This window comes from Globicephala melas, chromosome 1, assembly GCF_963455315.2.
Source record: "Globicephala melas chromosome 1, mGloMel1.2, whole genome shotgun sequence".
NCBI classification, from domain to species: domain Eukaryota; kingdom Metazoa; phylum Chordata; class Mammalia; order Artiodactyla; family Delphinidae; genus Globicephala; species Globicephala melas.
The window spans coordinates 67,197,270-67,218,738 of NC_083314.1; the positions used below are offsets into that span (position 1 = coordinate 67,197,270).

General features: G+C 42.0%; 1 protein-coding gene across 2 annotated transcripts in view; it reads left to right on the forward strand.

Moving 5' to 3' along the window:
- ALDH9A1 (aldehyde dehydrogenase 9 family member A1) overlaps positions 1-10,443 on the forward strand; it is a 28,594-nt gene extending 18,151 nt beyond the window's left edge. The window contains exons 7-11 of one of the 2 annotated variants that reach the window (XM_030848228.3): positions 625-813; positions 1,039-1,126; positions 4,893-5,034; positions 7,995-8,107; positions 9,689-10,443. In XM_030848228.3, coding sequence (XP_030704088.1) covers positions 625-813; positions 1,039-1,126; positions 4,893-5,034; positions 7,995-8,107; positions 9,689-9,783 — 627 coding nt within the window. In that variant the 3' untranslated portion in view covers positions 9,784-10,443. Of the gene's footprint in view, positions 1-624; positions 814-1,038; positions 1,127-4,892; positions 5,035-6,900; positions 7,015-7,994; positions 8,108-9,688 lie in introns of those variants that run through there. The other variant, XM_060296997.2, reaches the window with a different exon arrangement.
- The last annotated feature ends 11,026 nt before the right edge of the window (positions 10,444-21,469 follow it).

Consider the following 21,469-nt stretch of genomic DNA (forward strand, 5'->3'; position numbering starts at 1 on the left):
GGCTCTAGGCGCACAGGCTTCAGTAGTTGTGGCACGCAGGCTCAGTAGTTGTGGCTCGCAGGCTCTGGAGTGCAGGCTCACTAGTTGTGACGCATGGGCTTAGTTGCTCTGTGGCATGTGGGATCTTCCTGGACCAGGGATCGAACCCATGTCCCCTGCATTGGCAGGGGGATTCTTAACCACTGCACCACCAGGGAAGTCCCATTACTTGTGTTTTTAGAGACAAACATTGACTCTGAACCGCCCTAGGTTTTTATTAGACTGAAGGCCTCAGTTCTTGATCTATTTTTACTCTTCAGTCCCTTCCACTCTTACTTCCTGCTCTCAAAATATACAGCCAAATTGAGGATCTGAGATGAAGAAACAGAAGTCCTATGGGTCATGTGGATCTGTTCATTGCTTTAAGGAAATTTATACAAAAACAAAGGCAGAGAGTTTGTGTGTGAGGTACTATGTCCACAATTACACGTGTGATCCTATTCAGTATGGTGATAATTTTTAGAAATGGAACTAACCTTTAAAGAAAGTATACTGTCTCTTTTAAATTTAAAGCTGTTGAACTTTTTATCCTTTTCCTTTTTTCCCCCTCATCTACATATAAATTTTTATGTGTCTGTCCTTTAGGTTTGTTGTAATGGTACAAGGGTATTTGTGCAAAAGGAAATTCTTGATCAATTTTCAGAGGAAGTAGTGAAACAGACCCAAAGGATAAAAATTGGAGATCCCCTTCTGGAAGATACAAGGATGGGTCCCCTGATCAACCGACCACATCTGGAGCGAGTCCTTGGGTTTGTTAAAGTGGCAAAGGAGCAGGTGAGAAATAAGTGGAGGTGAGATGAGAGGAGGGGGAGGGGTAGTTACTCCTAGGTTACTTGCTCTATGCTTCTTTCCTATGGTCATATCCATTTGGGAGCTGTATTCTGCATTGTACTTGCAGTGGAGTGACTAAGTATGCATTTGTTCAGGACACAAGTGGCATTTCAGGAATGCATACTGGGGTTTTATGTTTAACATAAAATATGCGTTCTTTTTTGGCAGGGTGCTAAAGTATTATGTGGTGGAGACCTCTACGTACCTGAAGATCCCAAATTAAAGGATGGGTATTACATGAGACCTTGTGTGTTAAGTATGTCCTCTTCTTGTTTGCTTTTAAACAGTTTGAATTAAATGTCAGATAGACAAGAATATTTTTAAACTGTGTATATGGTATAAGGCAAGTGTTGGCAAACTGTGTGTCCCTGCTACTCAGATTTAAGGAGTAGAAGTTCTCCCTTACCTTGGAAGCCTCATGTGTGCCCCTTCTCTTCTTGGACAATGATATCAGTTACATGGGACTTAACTGGGTGTACGGCTGTTGTTCTAGAATCAAGGCACTCCAAAAAAATGAAAGGGCATGTTTGTTAAAAATTCAGTAATGAATTTCTTTTCTCAAGAAAGTTGGTAAAGAATGTGCTTTTCTTTGAACTTTAGGTCATCAATATAATAAAACCAATTTGTTGGACAATATATTAATATTTTCAAAAATTATATGATATAATAATTTTAGCACTTCCTTTCAATCTGAAAAATCTCCTGGTTTGGACAGTCAAGTATGTGGTCATCCTACTGTCCTCACACCCATCTCCTTCTCTTCTACTGGGGGTGACACTGTTCTAGATGTTGTTGTTGTCATTTACTTTTCTCTGTCATTTTATATTGTATCTCCTATGAAAATATTGCTAGTTTCCTTGACTTTAAAAACCTATATATAGATGGAATTATGTTGTATAATTCCTTACACCTTATCCTGAAGATAGATTCAGCTGATTTTTGTCCCTGAGGTTGATAGTGGTGTCACACTTTTCAACCCTTGATATTTGGTGCAGTTTAACCTTTTAGGTCTTGCTAAAAAGCTAAAGATCTGCTGAGGTTTAAGGGCTGTGAATTTAGCATCCATGCCATGGATTAGCTTGTAGCTATTAAGGAAGAGGGAAAACTTACTATATGTTTTTACATAGAAAATACAGGTTAAACAGTAGTGTATATGGCATTATCCCAAATCTATTAAAAATCAAATATGTGCATGGGAAAAAGAAGGAACAGAGAATATGCATCATATTTTTTTTAAAAGGAATCAGGTTTTTTGTTTTTGTTTTTAAATAAATTCATTTTATTTATTTATTTTTGGCTGTGTTGGGTCTTCGTTGCTGCACATGCGCTTTCTCTAGTTGTGGTGAGTGGGGGATACTCTTCGTTGTGGTGTGTGGTCTTCTCGTTGCACTGGCTTCTCTTGTTGTGGAGCATGGGCTCTAGGTGCATGGGCTTCAGTAGTTGTGGCGCGGGGGCTCAGTAGTTGTGGCTCACGGGCTCTAGAGCACAGGCTCAGTAGTTGTGGTGCACAGGCTTAGTTGCTCCGTGGCCTGTGGGATCTTCCCAGACCAGGGCTCGAACCCGTGTCCCCTGCATTGGCAGGCAGATTCTTAACCACTGTGCCACCAGGGACGTCTGCATCATAATATTGATAGTGGATTTCTCTAGATGCTGAGATTAAAGGTGATTTTTTATTATACTTTGTGCATTTCTGAATATTACAGATTTTTCTACAGAGAACATGTATTTTACAATTAGGAAAAAAAATGTTTTTAAACAAACTGTGAACCTATGCAAAGGACAGGGAGCTAACTACCTTAACTTCATTCTAGTGATTCTGAAAGCCTTGTTTGTCATCTACAGTGTCAGTATCACTTGGAAAACTTGTTAAAAATGCAGATTTCTCATCCCTGCCCTAGACCCCCAAATGTCACTTTCAGGGCCCAGGACCTTGAGATCTGCATGTTAATAAGTCCTCAGTACATTTTTACGCATATAAAATGACTGGAGAATGACTCCAGAACCTCAATCTTTAGATTCATTTACTTGAGATTTGGGGCTAAAGTATAATGAGTGTTATGTGTGGGGCAGGAACCTTTTCTTTTCTCGTAACATCAGCTACTGCTTTATCCCCTCATCTCTTTTGACTCTCCAATATAGAATGCATTGCACACAGAGCCATACGGTGTTATCAACCTGTGTAAGACAAACTGTATTCTGGGACTGTTGGGTAATGAATTATCTTGAGTAATTTAATATTCTGGCTAACAATTTCCCTAAAAATTGTATGTGGATTACTAATTTTCAAAGATTTAGATTATAATAAACTATCCTTAAACACAACCTAAAATTATTTAATATACCTTTGAAGGTAGTTTAGGTGTCCCCAGAGTACAGTGTAACATACACACGACCAGAGTGCTGTTCTTACTTTGTATGCGCAAGCTCTGATTCATCTCTTATGAGATTTTAGAGTCCTCCTCTTTGTAGATATGTGAGCAGTTGGTTTTTAGCTTTGGCTAGTGTAAAGCTGGTGTTTAAAGTAGGGTTCTCAAGCTGCTTTTCTGCCTCCACGTTGTTTACGTGTGTCACACAACCTTACAAACAACATATCTCACTCCATGCGTGGTTTCCAGCATTGAGGTGAGCTGTTCTTCAGCCAAAGTGTGGATAAAAGCACCACTGTCTTGAGGATCAGTGAGGTTCAGTATTTCACATCTAAATATATGAGCTTCTTTAGACATATATGCATATTTTAAAATGTCAAGTGAATTTAATCTTTTTAGGGATTTAGCCACTTAAAAACTTAAGTATATTTTCATATAAAATGAACACTCCTTCAGTTATTTCTAAGTTATTATTTTTACATTGTATTTTCTTTTTTAAAAATATTGTTTCTCATTCTAATCATATCAGAGTCATTAAGAAAATGTGAAAAAATATAAAAAATGTTAGTCATGTGTAACATTTTAACAGAAATTGGGAGGATATATACTGTTTGTACCTTTTTCAGTGAATGTTAATCATGAGCATTTACTTACTAAGTTTTCTTCAAAAACATTACTTCTTTTTTTTTAGTAATCATTTTAATTCATTTGGAGCGCATCCTATACACACACATGCACACACACACACCGTCATTTTTGTTTTTTTGTTTTTTTGTTTTTTTTGGCTGCGCTGAGTCTCTGTTGTGGTGCATGGGCTTCTTAGTTGTGGCACGTGGGCTTCTGTAGTTGTGGCATGTGGGCTCCAGGGCACGCAGGCTCAGTAGTTGGGGCGCATGGGCTCTCTAGTTGTGGCGCGCGGGCTTAGCTGCCCTGCGGTATGTGGGATCTTAGTTCCCCAACCAGGGATCGAACCCGCGTCCTCTGCATTGGAAGGCGGATTCTTAACACTGGACCACCAGGGAAGTCTCCAAAACATTACTTTTTTTTTTTTTTTTTTTTGCGATATGTGGGCCTCTCACTGTTGTGGCCTCTCCTGTTGCGGAGCACAGGCTCCGGACGCGCAGGCTCAGCGGCCGTGGCTCACAGGCCCAGCCACTCCGCGGCATGTGGGATCCTCCCGGACCGGGGCACGAACCCGTGTCGCCTGCATTGGCAGGCGGACTCCCAACCACTGCGCCACCAGGGAAGCCCAACATTACTTTTTGATGCTTCATAGCAGTTCATCATTGGGTTGTGTACCATTCACGTGATCATCCCATCTATTTTGGATGTCTAGTGTGTTGCTTCTAGTTTTGACTGTCACAGGAATGTTGTGATGGAAGTCCTTGTATGTACATCCTTGTACACCTCATTAGCTATTTCCTCATGATGAATTCAAAAAAGTAGATTTAGAATGAACACAGAGGCCATGGCTCCTTAATACGTAGTGTTGAATCGTCATGCAGAAAGGATGCTCGGATTTATATTCACACTGAAAATGTCACATTGAAATTTCTCTAAAGCCGTGTATTCACTGTTTACTATGAACAGGAAATTTTAACGTGCCAGAAATAATCATTCCTTTGCTGATGTTTGGTTTTTTAATAATGTTTGCAGCTAATTGTAGAGATGACATGACCTGTGTGAAAGAAGAGATTTTTGGACCGGTTATGTCCATTTTATCATTTGACACTGAAGCTGAGGTTCTGGAAAGAGCCAATGATACCACTTTCGGACTAGCAGCTGGTGTCTTCACCAGGTAGGTGGGGAAGGACACCCCAAGTGGCTTTGAAGAAATGGGGCTGCAGTGTCTTCTTAGATATTTAATTGATCTTGTTCCCTCACTGGAGTTTGCCCTCACTGCATTTTCATCAGCACTTTCTATTTGCTTCAGTTAAAGTCAAAAGATGGCAAAGTAGCATTTCACAGTTAGCCCTGAATAGCCAGAGAACCCTAGTGTTGAGTTTAAATTAAGCTATTAGCTTTATTGATGAAAATTCTATCCTTTTTTCATTCATACATTGAATAAATATTTAAGTTTCTGATCTATGTAAAGCATCATGTTAGGTGCCTATTAAAAACATGTATGTCAAGGAATTTAGAAATCCATAAGCATATAAATACTGGGCAGTATCCTTCAAAGCCATGATTTTTAGCTTTATAGAAGTCCCTAAATTGGAATGCATTGTAACACATGTGGGCCTTTTTTCTATTGTTGTGTATTTAGGGTGCTATTTCCAGTTTTAACTGTTGTAAGTAATGTTGGGATTAATATCTTTGTACATAAACTTTAACCACTATAAGAAAAACAAAAAGTGATTTCGGAGAAAAATTTCTTAGAAAATTCTTGCAGGTTGCTTGTTTATGTACAAATTCTGATTAGTCTTTGGCAGTAGTAGGCAGTTTTCTAAGACTGTTTACACTTGGGATTATGCAGTTTCTTTAGTGACATACAAGGTTATTATATTTTGTAGATTTGTGGTCAGGAACGTGGGATGGAAGACCCACGTCTCCCTTGAGGACCTGATGTAGTAGCTTCTTTTTGAGTTCTGAAGAAAAAAGTGAGGAGCTACTTTTTTTTTTTTTTTAATAGACTTTATTTTTAAGAGCACTTTTAGGTTCACTGCAAAACTGAGTGGAAGTACAGAGATTTCCCAGCTACTCCTGCCCCACACATGCATAGTCTCCCCCATGATCCACATCCCCCACCAGAGTGGAACAGTTGTTAGAACTGATGAAGCTACATGAACACATCTTTATCACCCAAAGACTATAGTCCACATTAGGGTTCACTCTTGGTGTGCAATCTATGGGTTTGGACAAATGTATAATAACTTGTACTCACTGTTGTAATATCATACAGAGTAGTTTCACTACCCTAAAAGTCCTCTCTGAGGAGCTGCTTTTTTGTTTGTTTGCTTTGTTTTGCTTTGCTTTGCTTTTTTGGGCTGTGCCTCACAGCTTACGGGATCTTATTTCCCCGACCAGGGATTGAACCCAGGCCCTTGGCAGTGAAAGCACAGAGTCTTAACCACTGGACCGCCAGGGAATTCCCAGGAGCTGCTTTTTTTTTTTTTTGTATATATATGTATATTTTAAAATATTTATTTATTTGGTTGCGCCAGGTCTTAATTGTGCACGTGGGCTCCTTAGTTGTGGCAGGCGGGCTCTTTAGTTGTGACATGTGAACTCTTAGTTGCAGCATGCGTGTGGGATCTAGTTTCCTGACCAGGGATCAAACCCAGGGCCCCTGCATTGGGAGTGTGGACTCTTAACCACTGCACCACCAGGGAAGTCCCAGGAGCTGCTTTTTTTGATTTGAGGATTGAGTGGGATAAGTCTCTCCTCTTGCTTTGCTTCGCCACCAAAATACAGACAAAGGCCAGTTACAAAGGAGGGTAACTCCTTTTTTTTTTTTAAAACAGCTTTGTTGGGATAATTCATATACCAAACAATCCACCTATTTAAATTGTACAATTCAACAGTTTTTAGTATATTTACAGATTGTGCAACTGTCATAATCTAATTTTAGAACATTTTCTTCATTCTAAGAACAATAACAGTTACTCTGCATTTTCCCCTCCCCCCAGTCCCTGGCAACCACTGATCTACTTTGTCTTTATAGATTTGCATATTTTGAATATTTTACGTAGATGAAATGATACAGTATGTGACCCTTCACGACTGGCTTCTTTCACTTAGTTCATCTACTGGCTTCTTCTCAAAGTTCATTTACTGTTATAGTACGTATCACTACTTTATTCCTTTCTACTACTGAGTAATATTCTGTTGTATGGATATATCACATTTTGTTTATTCATTGACCCATTGGTAGACATTTGGGCTGTTTCTACTTTTTGGCTATTATGAATAATGCTCCTGTGAGCATTCATATATGAGTCTTTGTGTAGATATTTGTATATTTCATTTCTGGTATATACCCAGGAGTGGAATTGCTGGATCCTATGGTGACTCTGTGTTTAACTATTTGAGGAGCTGCTAAACTGTTTTCCAAAGTGGCAGTACCATTTTACATTCCCATCAGCAATGTATAAGGGTTGCAGTTTCTCCACATCCTAGTCAGCAATTGTTATTGTCGGTTCTCTTGATTTTAGCCATCCTAGAGGTCGTGCAGTGGTGTCTTGTATCAGTTTTGATTTGCATTTCTGTGAGTTGTCTTTTTACTTTCCTGATAGTCTCATTTGCAGCACAAAATTTTAAAATTTTGTCAGTGTAATTATTCTATTTTTTCTGTATCTGTTACTTTTGGTGTCATGTTTAAGAAGATTGTATCTAACCGAAGGTCATGAAGATTTATTCCTGTTTGCTTCAAAGAGTTCTGTGGTTTTCACTCTGACATTTTAGGTCAGTGACCCATTTGAGTTAATTTTTGTGTGTAGTGTAAGAAAGGGATCTTCCTTCATTCTTCTGCATATGTATATCCAGTTGTTCTAGCACTATTTGTTGAAAAGACTATTTTCCCCCATTGAATTGTTTTGGCACCCTTGTTGCTGCTGCTTATTTTATACATGCGTTTGGATGAGACTGTAAAATTCAAATCCTTGTCTATTTTGCATGGATGGTATAAGGTTTTAAAACACAGTTTGAAGAAACAAGAATTTGGCATTGTTTTGAGACCCTTAGAAGTGACCGACTAACTTTTCCTGGTAAGGTTGTAGCAAAAGAAACTGAATAACCAATGCATTTTTTTCTTCATAGGGACATCCAGCGTGCCCACAGAGTGGTGGCTGCGCTTCAGGCTGGAATGTGCTTCATTAACAACTATAATGTCAGCCCAGTGGAGTTGCCCTTTGGTGGATATAAGAAGTCAGGTGAGGATCTGGGAACTGTGAAAGCAAACCCCCGTCTCTAGAAACACTGGTCATAATTCAGTCCTTATGGAACAGGTTCCTAAACCCGTGTGTGTATCAGAATCACCTGGAAAAGTATATGAATTCCTGGTCCTCCCCAGGCCCACTGTATCCGTCTCTGGGAATGGAAGCTGAGTATCTTTATTTTTTTCCAGAAGCTCTCCAGAAGTCTTTGATGTGTAGACTGGATTGTGAACAGCTGACATATATCTGAAAAAGGTTTATCTCATGGGTAGGATTACTTTTTCCTCACAGTCTGTGATTGCCATTAAGTGTGAAACCACCCCTAGGCGTTCTAACCATGGCAAGTTTGTAAATCTAGTCTGTTAGGAGATTTGAGGCATCAGGAACATAGCCATTACTTTGAGGTTCTTTCTTTGGAGTTTGTTGCTAATTTCACCAATTCTGTATGAAAATTGGTTTGGACTTTGTGGGTGCACCATTCTAAGAGTCCGACCCCTACTCTCCTGGCAGATATTTATGGCCATCACCGTGTTGGCAAACATATAAACACGGATGAATCATGATGAGATGGTGGGTGTTAATTTGACAGTTTTATTTGGTATTGCGTTTGGTATCATTCTGGCATTCTCTAGTCATACTTCACTAGTCCTTCTTGTCCCTATGGGGTACCTGGAGGAGCTGTAACACAGACCTAAATGCAGGGTAGGAACCAAGGCTCTGTTTTATTAATTCATAACCCTCAGTTTGTTTGGAATCTGCAGCTTTGGCCTCAGTGGGGCCTCTGAGGCCAGCTTTCCCTTCCCTAAACCTGAATCTTTGGATCAGTGCCCATGGATATGCCTATATGAGATGAGAGGGACAGAAAGCTGGCCTAACATGCCCAATGGGCTCCATGCTGAGAGGATTTGGAAAGGAACAAAAGGCAGAGTGAGGCCTTAGCAGGGCCATTGTGTATGTCCCATTTGGAATGATGCCCCCTGGAGATGTGCATTTTTGGAGACTGGGCCTTGCTCTTAGGATGCAGAGCCTGCCTCCGTCTGGGGTAGGGGACACAAGGAAGGCTGTCCTGTAACCTCATCTACTATTGATTGGGCAGTGTCTTGGCTTTGAGTAACCTGAGAGCCTAAAGGGTCCACTCCCCACGTGAGTGGACAGAGTATAAATAGTAGGTGCTCTTACAGATTTAGTATAAGAGAAGGTTAATAAGCCTATTATGTAGAGTTAAGTTTTAAGTTAGCACTGACTTTCAAAGGCATCAGGTTGATTGATAATTGTAGAGAATGCTCTAATGCTTGATAAGAAAGTCTGAACATTTTTAGACCTTAGTCTAGAAGAGTAGATACTAGAAGTTAAGAGTCGTACTGGTAAGAAATGAAACCTAAATAGTTCCCCATCCCCGAAGGCTAGTGTGTTACTTTTCCCACGTCTAGCTCCACAGTTAATACATGCAGTTGAGGACTTGATCCCAGAACTTCTTGGCTCTGCACTCTTCTCCAGCCCTGGGAGCAGTGCCTGTTTCTGCAGGTCACTGGCTGGATTACCGCAATGGCTCACCCTCACCCCTTCTCTTCCTTTCAGGGTTTGGCAGAGAGAATGGCCGTGTGACAATTGAATATTATTCACAACTAAAGACTGTGTGTGTGGAGATGGGTGACGTGGAGTCTGCTTTTTGAAAACGTGCAGAGAAGCCAGTGAACACGGCCGGGCCTGGGAATAATGAGAAGCGGCTCTCTTGACCGCGGTGGTGCAGCCACCTACCAGTTTAGATCCAGAATGTTGGCCATTCAGGATAAGAGAATGGTTCAGTGTTACTCTTCATCGCTCAATCAATTTCCTAAGTGAAAATATGCGTAAGTGCCTTTTAGATGCTAATCAAGAAAGCTGTGATTTTCCTTAAAGCAAATTTCTGGGAAATCTTTGAGAGCCACTAGCACACTACTGGAAAACAGGGGGAGGGACCAGGATTGTTCTTCCACAGAGCCGACCCACTGACAGGTTCATTCTCTAGCTTGCTTTAAAGAACCCATGCCTTTATAGAGGTTCCTGGGGGAATCAGCAGAGATTTCTGCTCCTTGACGTTTTTAAAGACATGGCCCCTTGTCATTCCATTCAGAAGGCTGGCAGTCAGGAGAGAGGGCTTGGCTAATTAATAGACGGGTCTGTTTGGTGTGAATGCTGACTGGCCAGAGCCAGCGCTGCGGGGATGGGGGAAACCGGCTCCAGTCCTTGAGTTACAGCTTGCTCTCTTATGACAGAAGAGTTTCCTTTTAAACGTACAGATTATTTGTAATCCACTGCAGTATACTGAAACTAAATAAATCACACCGTCAGTCCTTTCAGTGTCATGTTTTGAAGCTATACACATCTCAGGGTTATAGGAGGACACAGGATAGGGCTAAAGTTAAACGTTTAAGGCAGAGGATTTGACCTTCTTTGCAGTGAGTACACATGGGCAGGCTTCTGTTGCTGTAATGAACTTTCAGTGGCCCATTCAGACTTCTGGGCTCCATGTTCTTCCCAGCCCAGATAAACTGGGCCTGTCCTTAAAGGGCTGTCAGATCATGGTGACTTCTCAGACTGTTGCAGTGATCCTCATCTTGCCCTCTTATCTTCCCTTCAGGGGAATAATTTAGATTTAATAGTGGTATTAGGGTTCTCCAGAACCAATAGAATAGAACAGATACGTATAAGAGAAGATTTCTTATAGGAATTGGCTTACGTGATTATGGCGGCTGCGAAGGCCCACAGTCTGCTCTCCATAAGCTGGAGATCCAGGAAAGCTGGTGGTGTAAAACCAGGAGTGCTGCTGTCTGAGGGAAGAAGATGGATGTCTCAGCTCAAGCAGAGAGAGTGAGTTTGCCCTTCTTCTGCCTTTTTATTCTATTTGGGCCCTGAATGGATTGGATGATTCCCACCACATGGGGAGGGCCGTCTGCGTTACTCAGTTCACCAGTTCAAATGCTGATCTCTTCTGGAAACACCCTCATAGACATACCCAGGCATCCCATCGCCCAGTCAGGTTGACATGTAAAATTAATCATCACGGTAGCTAAGAGGTAAGGGATGATTCTTGTTACTGGGCCTGCATCTGATTATCTACTATGATGGGCAGAAACTGTAGTTAGAGGATGAGAACAATTGAATCAGCCTCTCTCGATGGATATTCGCACAGCGGGCACATACATGATACCGAGCAAGGCCAACAATGATCTCACCCTGGGTCTTCGGGGGTCACTCTGGGTCCTTGTGTGACTTCCACAGTAGGAGCTGCCTGGGAGAAGACAAGTTTCTGGCAGTTCCTCTGAAGAGAAAACAGCCAGGGAAAGGGAACCAACATTTGAATACTCCCTGCGATCCATCTGCTACTTCCCTTCTCATTGAATACTCACACTAAACATGAGGAAGTCGTTAGCCCCAATTTTCAGGTGAAGAAGCTGAGAATTGGAGAAGCCTGGACCACAGCCAAGTCAGTAAGTTGAAGAGTAGAGTTCCAATCCAGCTATGTGGGACTTTAACTCTTACGCTTCCTGCTCTCCTTCCCCGATTCCTAGACCTTAACTCATTGTATTCATTCCGTATGACTGCTGTAACGAATTACCACAAATGTGGGGACTTTAAAACAGCACATTTATTACCTTGTAGTTCTGGAGGTCAGAAGTCCAAAATGGTTTCACTGGGCAAAAACCAGGGTGTTGGCAGGGCATGCTCCCTCTGTAGGCTCTAGGAGAGAATCTTTCCCCTCCTTTTCCAGTCTCTAGAGCTGCATTCTGTGGCTCATGGCCCCTCCTCTTTGTTTAGCAGCAGCAGCTTAGCATCAAGTCTCTGCTTCCATTGCCTTGTTTCTCTGTGTGGTCAGATCCCCCTCTGCTTCCCTCTTATATGGACACTTACGATAGCCCACTTGAGGGCCCACCAGATGGTGCATAATAATCTGTTATCTCAAGATCCTTAACATAATCATATCTGCAAAGTGTCCTTTTGCCATAAAATATTCACAGGTCCCGAAACTTAAGATGTGACATAGCTGGTGGGGGGCATTATGCAGCCTACCGCACCCAGCGTGGTCCAAAGTGTGTTCCAGGATGTCATCAGCTATCGTACTTCACAAATTTACCTGAACAGAGATTCTTGTTTGTTAATGAAGCATCTTAGGAGAGTAATAATATGTACAAAATGCACTTAAGGAAACATGATTTAACCAAGAGGCCAGGCCTTCCTTTGATGTGGAAGAAGCTGTATCATCTAGTTAAATGCTCCTGGAGTCTCCTTTTTCTCTACTAGTATTTTTTTTTAATATTTATTTATTTGGCTCCACCAGGTCTTTAGTTGCGGCACGCAGGATCTTCGTTGTGGTGTGCAGGATCTTTAGTTGTGGCGTGCAAAGTTTTAGTTGTGGCATGTAGGCTCTTAGTTGTGGCATGCGGGATCTAGATCCCTGACCAGGGATCGAACCCGTGCCCCCTGCATTGGGAGCATGGAGTCTTACCCACTGGACCACCCAGGAAGTACCTCTACTAATATTTTGATTAACTTTTGAAAGTTAAGCAGAAGGTACCCTTCTTTTTCCTTCTGCCATCTAATATTATCTCCTAGCGGTAACTACTGTTAACATTTGGGTGCATATCTTTCCTAGGATTTTCTTAAAGGTAATAACTGCCAACTAACCCTGTATCCTCATGAGGCCACGTGTAAATTTATTCAACTCATGTCCTTTTGTATGCATTTTAAGATTTATTTGGTTGACAGCTTCCTGTGCTACAGTGTCATTTAACTGCTACTGATAGAAGTGGTTTTGGAATTGTATTAATGAGAGAAAGAAGAAAACCAAGACCCATGTTGGCTTACTCCTTTGCAATAGCTCAGAGTCCTGATCTCTGGCTTGGCTTTTCTGTGACTCCAAACAGAGGCAGTCTCTCACTTCGGCAGGTTTTTTTCAGACAAAAGGTGGCCACTGGGTCCCTTCTTTCCTCCTGCTGCTCTTTATTTCTTACACCTTCAGTCCTCTTGCTGCCTAAGGCAAGAATCTGGCAGAAGGAAGGTGGGCTACAGTTTACTGACACCATCCACGGAGGTCATCCACCAGGAGCTTCCGGAGAAGGGGGGCAACCCTGAGTTCCTTGCCTGCTTCTTCCAATGGCAGAGTCTCCACCCTAGCTTCTCTGAAATGTGTAGTTCTGAGTTTGGCTTTCCTCAGAAGTAAAAATGATTCCTTGGTTTTTCTTATACCTAGAGACCTATCTTTGTATTTCTTTTTACAGTGTGAGGGGGAAAAAAATCAGCAAAGGGGAAAGAGGAGACCGAGTCTTAGCAGTTAAATGATGCTGTGAAAAACTATCAGAAAGTCAGATCAGCAGTGAGCAGATCTCTTCAGAGTAAATCAGCATTCCTCATGCTCTTGCTTAAGGCCCTGCTGCGGCTTTTAGTTCAGTTAGAACACAGTCCAAACTCCTCACCGTGACCACCACTGCCCTTCTCTGATTCCCACCTCTGTCACTCTCCCCGTTCACCTGTGCGTTACTCTGCCAGGCCTTTTCTTGCCTCAGGAGCCTCACACTCACTGTCCCTCTTCCCCAGAGAGCATGTTTTTCTAGATCTTCACCTGTAGGCTCCTGAAAGCCAAAAGCTAAACATTCACCTCCTTAAATCTGCAGTTGGCCGCACACATCCTCATCCCACTACACTATTTTATTTACTTCAAAGCATTTATCACTGTTTGAGATTACAAGCTTATTATTTCTCCGATTAGAATGGAAACTCTAAAAGCCAGAACTGTCATGCCACTGGGCTCAGAAAGTACCTAATGTTTGCGTGAGTGAAAGGATTCGAAGGGCTGGGGTAGAGCCTTGGTACTCAGTGTGGCCCAGGGGCAGCAGCCTGTGCTTGTTTGACCTGTGGAATCTCAGTTCTCACCTCAGGCCTCTGAATCAGAATCTGCATTTTAACAAGACCCCCAGGAAGTTCTTACGCAGTATAGTTTGCCAAACACTGGTTTTAGAGCAACGGTTCTCAACTTTGGACACATGTTTGAAATACCCAGAAAGAGCTTACAAAATACCGAGATTCTAATTTAATTGATTTGGGGTGTGGTCTGCTCATCTGGATTCTTAAAAGGTCCCTGCTGGGGTGAATTTAGGGGACAGACAAGGTTGAGAACCACTGCTTTACTGCTGTGCTATCCAAGTACAGTAGCCACTAGCCACATTTAGCTATTTAAATACAATTAAAACTAAATAAAAACTCAGGTTTTTAGTTGCTCTCATCACATTTCAAGTACTCGATGCCACACATGGGTTGTGGTAACTATAGTGGACAGTGCAGTTGAATAATACTTCCATCATGTCAGAAAGTTCTATTGGACAGTGCTGCTTAAGAGAGGGAACTGAGAGAGCTGTTTTCGATTGAGTTAGGAGAGCATCTTTGGAGGCAAGTGATATAGGGATGAAAGGAAAGTGGGGCAAACTCTGGGGGTGTCCTTGGAACATAAGAAGATAACCTGGTTGCTGATTTTGATGGATGAAGTTTCACCAGCAGGTGGCTCTCCTGCTTCCTACCACGTCTTGTGCTGGAAACTGAGCTGGCCCTTGGCCACGGGAGCATCGCGCTAGGTTTGATCCTCAAGAACCTTATACAGTAAGGACAGGTGGAGGTCAAGATGGCGGGATAGAAGGACGTGGAACTCACCTCCTCCCACAAATACATCAAAAATACATCTACATGTGGAACAGTTCTCACAGAATACCTGCTGAACTCTGGCATAAGATCTCATACAACCAAAGCTGTAAGAAAGATCACCGGGTAGGACAAAAGAAAAAAAAAGAAGTAATTAGGACAGCACCTGTCCCAAAGTAAAAAAAAATAATAATAATAATTAGGACAGCACCTCCCCTGGGAGGGAGCTGTGAAAGAGGAAAAGTTCCCTCACTCTGGGAAGCCCCTTCAGTGGCTGGGAGATCAGCTGGGACAGAAAGGGAGCTTCAGAGGCTCGGAGGGCAGTGCAGAAAACAGACCTACACAGACGGTCCTGGCCATGGGCAAACTAAATGATGCAGAAGAATGAATAAGTGATCTGGAAGATAAAATAACTGAAATCACCCAGTCAGAACAGCAGACAGACTAATGGAAAAAAATGAAAGCAATATATGAAACCTATGGGATAATGTAAAGTGAGCCGATCTACACATAATAGGGATCCCAGAAGGAGAAAAAGGGGATCAAAAATGAACTTGAAGAGATTTTGGTGGAAAACTTCCCAAACCTAAAGAAGGAAACAGATATCCAGGTACAGGAAGCACAGAAGGTCCCAAACAAGATGAACCCAAACTGACCTACACCAAGACATCTAATAATTAAAATGGGAAAAGTTAAAGCAGGCATCCTGAAGGCAGCGAGAGAAAAACAGAGGGAACCTCCATAAGGCTATCAGCTGGTTTCTCTACAGAAACGTTGCAGGCCAGAGGGAGTGGCAAGATGCATTCCAAGTCCTGAAAGGGAAATATCTGCAACCTAGGATACTCTACCCAGGGAGAGTATCATTTACAATAGAAGGAGTGTTGGGCTGCACCCTGCAGGCCTACAAGCCTTGTACTTGCCCATCCTTGAGACCAAAGAAAGATCCTGGAGTCAGTGATAGAGACCTCAGTGGTTTAAAGGGTGGTGGATCTTTTATGTCTGAAGCAAGATCCTGGGACGACACCCCACCATGTGTGGCAGACAGTGGGTAGGACATGGCAGCAGTCTTTGTTCCTGGGGCGAGGGCGAGGTTACCAGTTATAGGGGGAATTGAGGTCAGGATGGCTTATCAGTTACCAGGGAAACTAGCAGAGGGGCATGCTCTTCACCACCCGATTAATAAGTTATCATGGTGGAGATATTCTGATCTGAAGATTAGAACAATCACTAGCTGGGTTGGGGGCAAGTATGTAGGAAGGTCAGTCATGTGAGTAGGGTGTAGGTGAAGCAGGCACTGGTTGAGCAGGGGATGTGCAGAGAGCAGCCATCTTGGTGGCCTGATCATACACTCCACCCCTACGTACGCTGCACGACCCTCACAATCTTGGTCTGCCCTTCTTCTGTGATATCCCTGGGGTCAGGTGTGTAGGGGGGCACTGCAGCCAGATGCCACAAATACAGATGGCAGCAGCCAAAGAGCATCAAGAGTAAGATACCTAGTAGGCTAAGAACAGTCATTTGCCAGAATGTGGGCAAATTTTGGAGCCAAGCACTTACTGGGGTAATGGAGAGGGAGTCAATAGCAGCAGTGCCCTGTCTGGTTATAAAGAAGGTAAGGCCAACCCTGTTTTTCACAAATCCCGAGCAACCCCCATGGGGAGGAGAAGGCCTCGGCTCTAAAAAATACATTCTGGTGGAGTCAGCAGTTACCCCATGTTTTGTTAGGGGTGGACGCATTAGGTCTTTCCAAACAAAAAAACAGTTAATCACACTAGTTGGACATGTGTGTCCAGAAGCCAGCCTATTCCACTCCACACAGCATAGCCTGGGTGGGGGGCTCATGGGCAGTCAAAGTGTATGATGTGTTACATGGTAATGTTTACCGACAGGGTCCTTCTGACGTACTGGCATGTGGGACAGGACGATGGTAAGGGTCTTCCCCTGCCCCTCCCCCACCCCGCCACTGTCAGTCGTCTCCACATGGTCACATTAGCCAGGTCGATTTTTCATGGAAATCCAGAGGAAGACAAAAACGGCATCTTGCTGTTGCCATTAACCCAGCAATTAGACTCTTTTCTCAGTGAGGTTATTGTTGCTGCTCAGTCCTCAAATAGATTTCCTCCACTCAGGCTAGGAACAAAATGTAAGACACCTGACAGGCACAACACAGGGAAGATCATGACCATTAAGCAAAATACAAGCCGTATCCGTATTCTGAGATAATATCAACCACAGCTGCCTGTCGTTTTTGTGCAGGTCTGTAATATAGTTCAGAGAACAAGTTTTCAGTAATACAGGAATATGTCCAAAATCACACCTACAGTGGCCACCTAGGCTCCTCCAAACTGGCTGTTGTGGAATTCCTCAGAAGTCTCAGACTGAGTTCCCAAAAGGCCCCTCAAGGCCAGGAAAGCCATACCAAGGCCTGCCATCAACTCTGCCTTGGTGGAGTCCCCTCTTGTAGAAGTCCCCCAAATATTGAGATTCCTGCACATGCCAGGAGACAGTCTTTCCCATTCACCTGCTTGGAACCCAAGAGTCTTCAATTTCTGGAGGGACCAGGTAGAGAGAAAAGAAGAATGTTTCAATTCTACCCAAAGGTATAGTTTAACAAATTGCTGGAAGTCATAACTAACTTGAAGGGAAGGGCTTCCCTATATCTGGAAAACATAGATCAAAACCAGTAATACTCCAGACAAAAACCATAAAAATTATAACCATATATACCAGTTCACTCAGTAACCAATCCTTTTAACTTTTTATGAGATCATCAGGTTTTCCATTAGCATTGTTTGATTTCTTACCCAGTTCAGCACTGTGAGCTGAAACTTCTGAGACTTGTGCTTGTCAAAAAGTCCTTCCTATGAATGTTCTTGAAGATGGAGCACTTTTTGCAGGAGCATCAGAGTACAACAATAATTGTCTATAAATGACAGAAGACTTAAAAAGGTATAGTTAAACATCTGATTACAATGTAATCAATAAAGAAACTTGGTTATAATAACTAAAATTATGACATTATAATCTTAACCCTTAAAAACCTCAATCTCTGGCAAAAACCAAGGAGTAAGTAATTGTGAACTTTTTTTATACCAGCATTTCCTGATTGGAAAACTTACGCTTTAGTCTTCCTCTCCTAAGAAGGCAAAGGTAGGTAAACTTAGACCCACCTGGCAATTAATGTTCCAATATTTTATCCTATTTGAAATGACCCAGATAGTCAATGAATTCTCTTCATTTAGTTTCAAGTTGCCAAAATCTGGAGAGACTATTTTAGATAGACATTCCCAAAACATAGTAATTCCTAGAGAGTTTGTCCCAAATCTCTTATCTCATTTACATTTCCTTAAAGTTTCATTATATCAAGTTCTTTTCTTTTTTTAATTAATTAATTTTTGGCTGCGTTGGGTCTTCGCTGCTGTGTGCAGGCTTTCTCTAGTTGTGGTGAGCGAGGGCTACTCTTCGTTGTGGTGCATGGGCTTCTCATTGTGGTGGCTTCTCTTGTTGTGGAGATGGGCTCTAGGCGCACGGGCTTCAGCAGTTGTGGCATGTGGGCTCCAGAGGGCAGGCTTAGGAGTTGTGGCACACTGGCTTAGTTGCTCCACAGCACGTGGGATCTTCCCGGACCAGGGCTCGATCCTGTGTCCCCTGCATTGGCAGGCGAATTCTTAACCACTGCGCCACCAGGGAAGTCCCCAAGTTATTTTCCTTGCTGACAGATTTGCAACAGATATATTAAGGTCTTATTTTACCTCTTGTAAACCTAGGTACAACAGAAGTATTATACTTAACACTGATGACTCTAAAGACATATCTATATTAATCAAACCAACAAGCTTAAGTAGTTTCAATAGCAGATATCAGTTCAGTACTGAATATTTCCCAGATCATGTGAACCTGAAATTCATTCTGGACAGTTTCTTTTATCTTTCTGAGAATTTATGTAAGTGCTTAATTTCTTTTAAGCCAATTAAACAGAGCTCATCCACAAACCAATCTTCACCATGCCATTTGGAGACAGAGACACATCATATTTATAAGGTACACATAGACATACATATATCTATATAGACACAGAGACCTCACAGTTTTCCTAGAGTTTAAGAGGGTCTCTTTTTCCCCCTTCACTCACAGGTAGATTATTTACATCTCAAAGGCACAGGAAGAGAAATACCATTTCCTTCTAGAAAGCTAATTTCCTCTGATGGCATATGCAGAAACCCGTTTTAGAATGTCAAGAGTCCCATCTTGGACATTTTCATGGAATTTTTTCAATTTCTGAATAGCTAATTCAGTTTAAACAAATAATAGTGATAGACAGTAGTACATATCATTCACTCACATTCATATCCATCACTTTCAGAGGAACATGCATCAGCACTCAAGTTACCAGGACCCCCTAACAAGGGTCAAAACCAAGGAGAGACAACAGGATTTGGACTCATATACTGGGGCACTCATGCATACACCCAAGATTAAAGCCAAACCAATTACAAAAGGCTCATTTTAATACAGTAGCAGAGCCATTAGGCCATTGTTCTCCATACTCTCTTGTCAGCCCTCATTCATCAAGGACAGCCACCACAGGGCCCCACATACTAGTGGATAGCCACCCCAGGATTTCCCCTGCAACTTATGGGCCCCATGTGTAGTGGACGGCCACACTGGGATTTCTCCCACAACTTTTGTACCCCATGTGTTAGTGGACAGTCCCTGCAACTTTCCATTCCCTGTCCTTATTTCCTGATATCTCTGTGCTCACAGGAGTTTCCTGGGTCTCCTTGCTGGCTTTGTCAATTGTTGGGCTGCACCCTGCAGGCCTACAAGCTCTGTACTTGTCCATCCTTGAGACCAAAGAAAGAGCCCCGAGTCAGTGACAGAGACATTAATGGTTTAACGGATGGGGGAATCTTACATGACTGAAGCAGGGTCCTGGAGCAACACCCCACTGTGTGTGGCAGATGGGCAGGACATGGTGGCAATCTTTGTTCCTGGGGTGAGGGCAAGGTTACCCATTATAGGGAGAATTGAGGTCAGGTTGGCTTATTGGTTACCAGGGAAACTAGCGGAGGGGAACACCCCCTCACTGCCCCTTTGATAAGCTATCAATCATGGTGGAGATATTCTGATCTAAAGGTTAGAACAGTCATTAGCTAGGGGCAAATATGTAGGAAGAACTAGCTGAGGTGGGGGCAAGTATGTGTAGGAAGGTCAGTCATGTGAGTAGGGTATAGGGGAAGCAGGCACTGGTTGAGAAGGGGATGTACACAGCAGGAGAAAAACCGTCTTGGGTGGCCTGATCATACAAGGAGAGAGAAAGAATTTCTCAGACATGCAAAAATTTAAAAGTACAGCAAGACTAAATCTATCCTGAAAGAAAGATTGAGAATCTTCTCTAAATAGAAAAGAAGCAAGAATCTATAAAGGAAAGAGAAAATCACAATAGGAAAGTAAAACACTAAAATAAGCCAGTATATAGATTTTAAAAAAATCAAAAATTTTTTGTGGAAGTGATTATAACTACAATGAACAGCAAAAGGATAAGCATGAAGATGTAAAAGAGGATATCAGAATCATAAAATGTGGGGGATGGGAGTAAGAAAAATATAGATTTTTTTTCTTAGAATGTGTTTGAGCTTATATGACTACCAATCTAAAGCAAATAGATATAGTAATGGTTTAACATACTTGAAAACCAGGGTAACCACAAACAAAAACATACAATAGATTCACAAAAAGAAGAGAACGCAAGCATAATACGAAAATAACCATCAAACCACAAAAGGAAAAACAAAAAGAAAGGAACAAAGAAGAAATACAAAATCAACTGGGAAACAAGGTTTAAAATGGCAAAAAAAAATACATATCTATTAATTACCTTAAATGTTAATGGACTAAATGCTCTGATTAAAAGACATAGAGTGGCAGATTGGATAATAAAACAAGAGCCTACAATATGTTGCCTATAAGAGATCCACTTTAGGACGAAGGACACACAGATTGAAAGTGAGGGGATGGAAAAAGATTTCTTGCAAATGGGAATAACAGGAGAACGAGGGTGTAGCAAGATCCATATCAGAAAAAAATAGACTTTAAAACAAGACTATAAAGAAAGATTAAAAAAAGGACACTATATAATGATAAAAGGATCAATAAAAGAAGAGGATATTATACTTCTTAACATATATGCTCCCAATATAGGAGCACCTAAATACATAAAACAAATACTAACAGACATAAAGGGAGAAATTGATGGGAATACAATAATAGTAGGAGACGTTAACACCCCACTGACATCAAGGGACAGATCTTCCAGACAGAAAATCAATAAGGCAAAAGAGATCCTAAATGACACAATAGAACAGTTAGACTTAACTGATATTTTCAGGACATTACATCCAAAAAAAAACAATACACATTCTCTTCAAGCACACATGGAACATTCTCTAGGATAGACCACATACTAATACACAAAACAAACCTCAACAAATTTAAGAGGGTAGAAATGATTTCAATCATCTTTTCTGACCACAACAGCATGAAACTAAAAATCAACCACAGGGACTTCCCTGGTGGCGCAGTGGTTAAGAATCCACCTGCCAATGCAGGGGACCCAGGTTCGATCCCTGGTCTGGGAAGATCCCACATGCCACGGAGCAGCTAAGCCCGCGATTCACAACTACTGAGCCT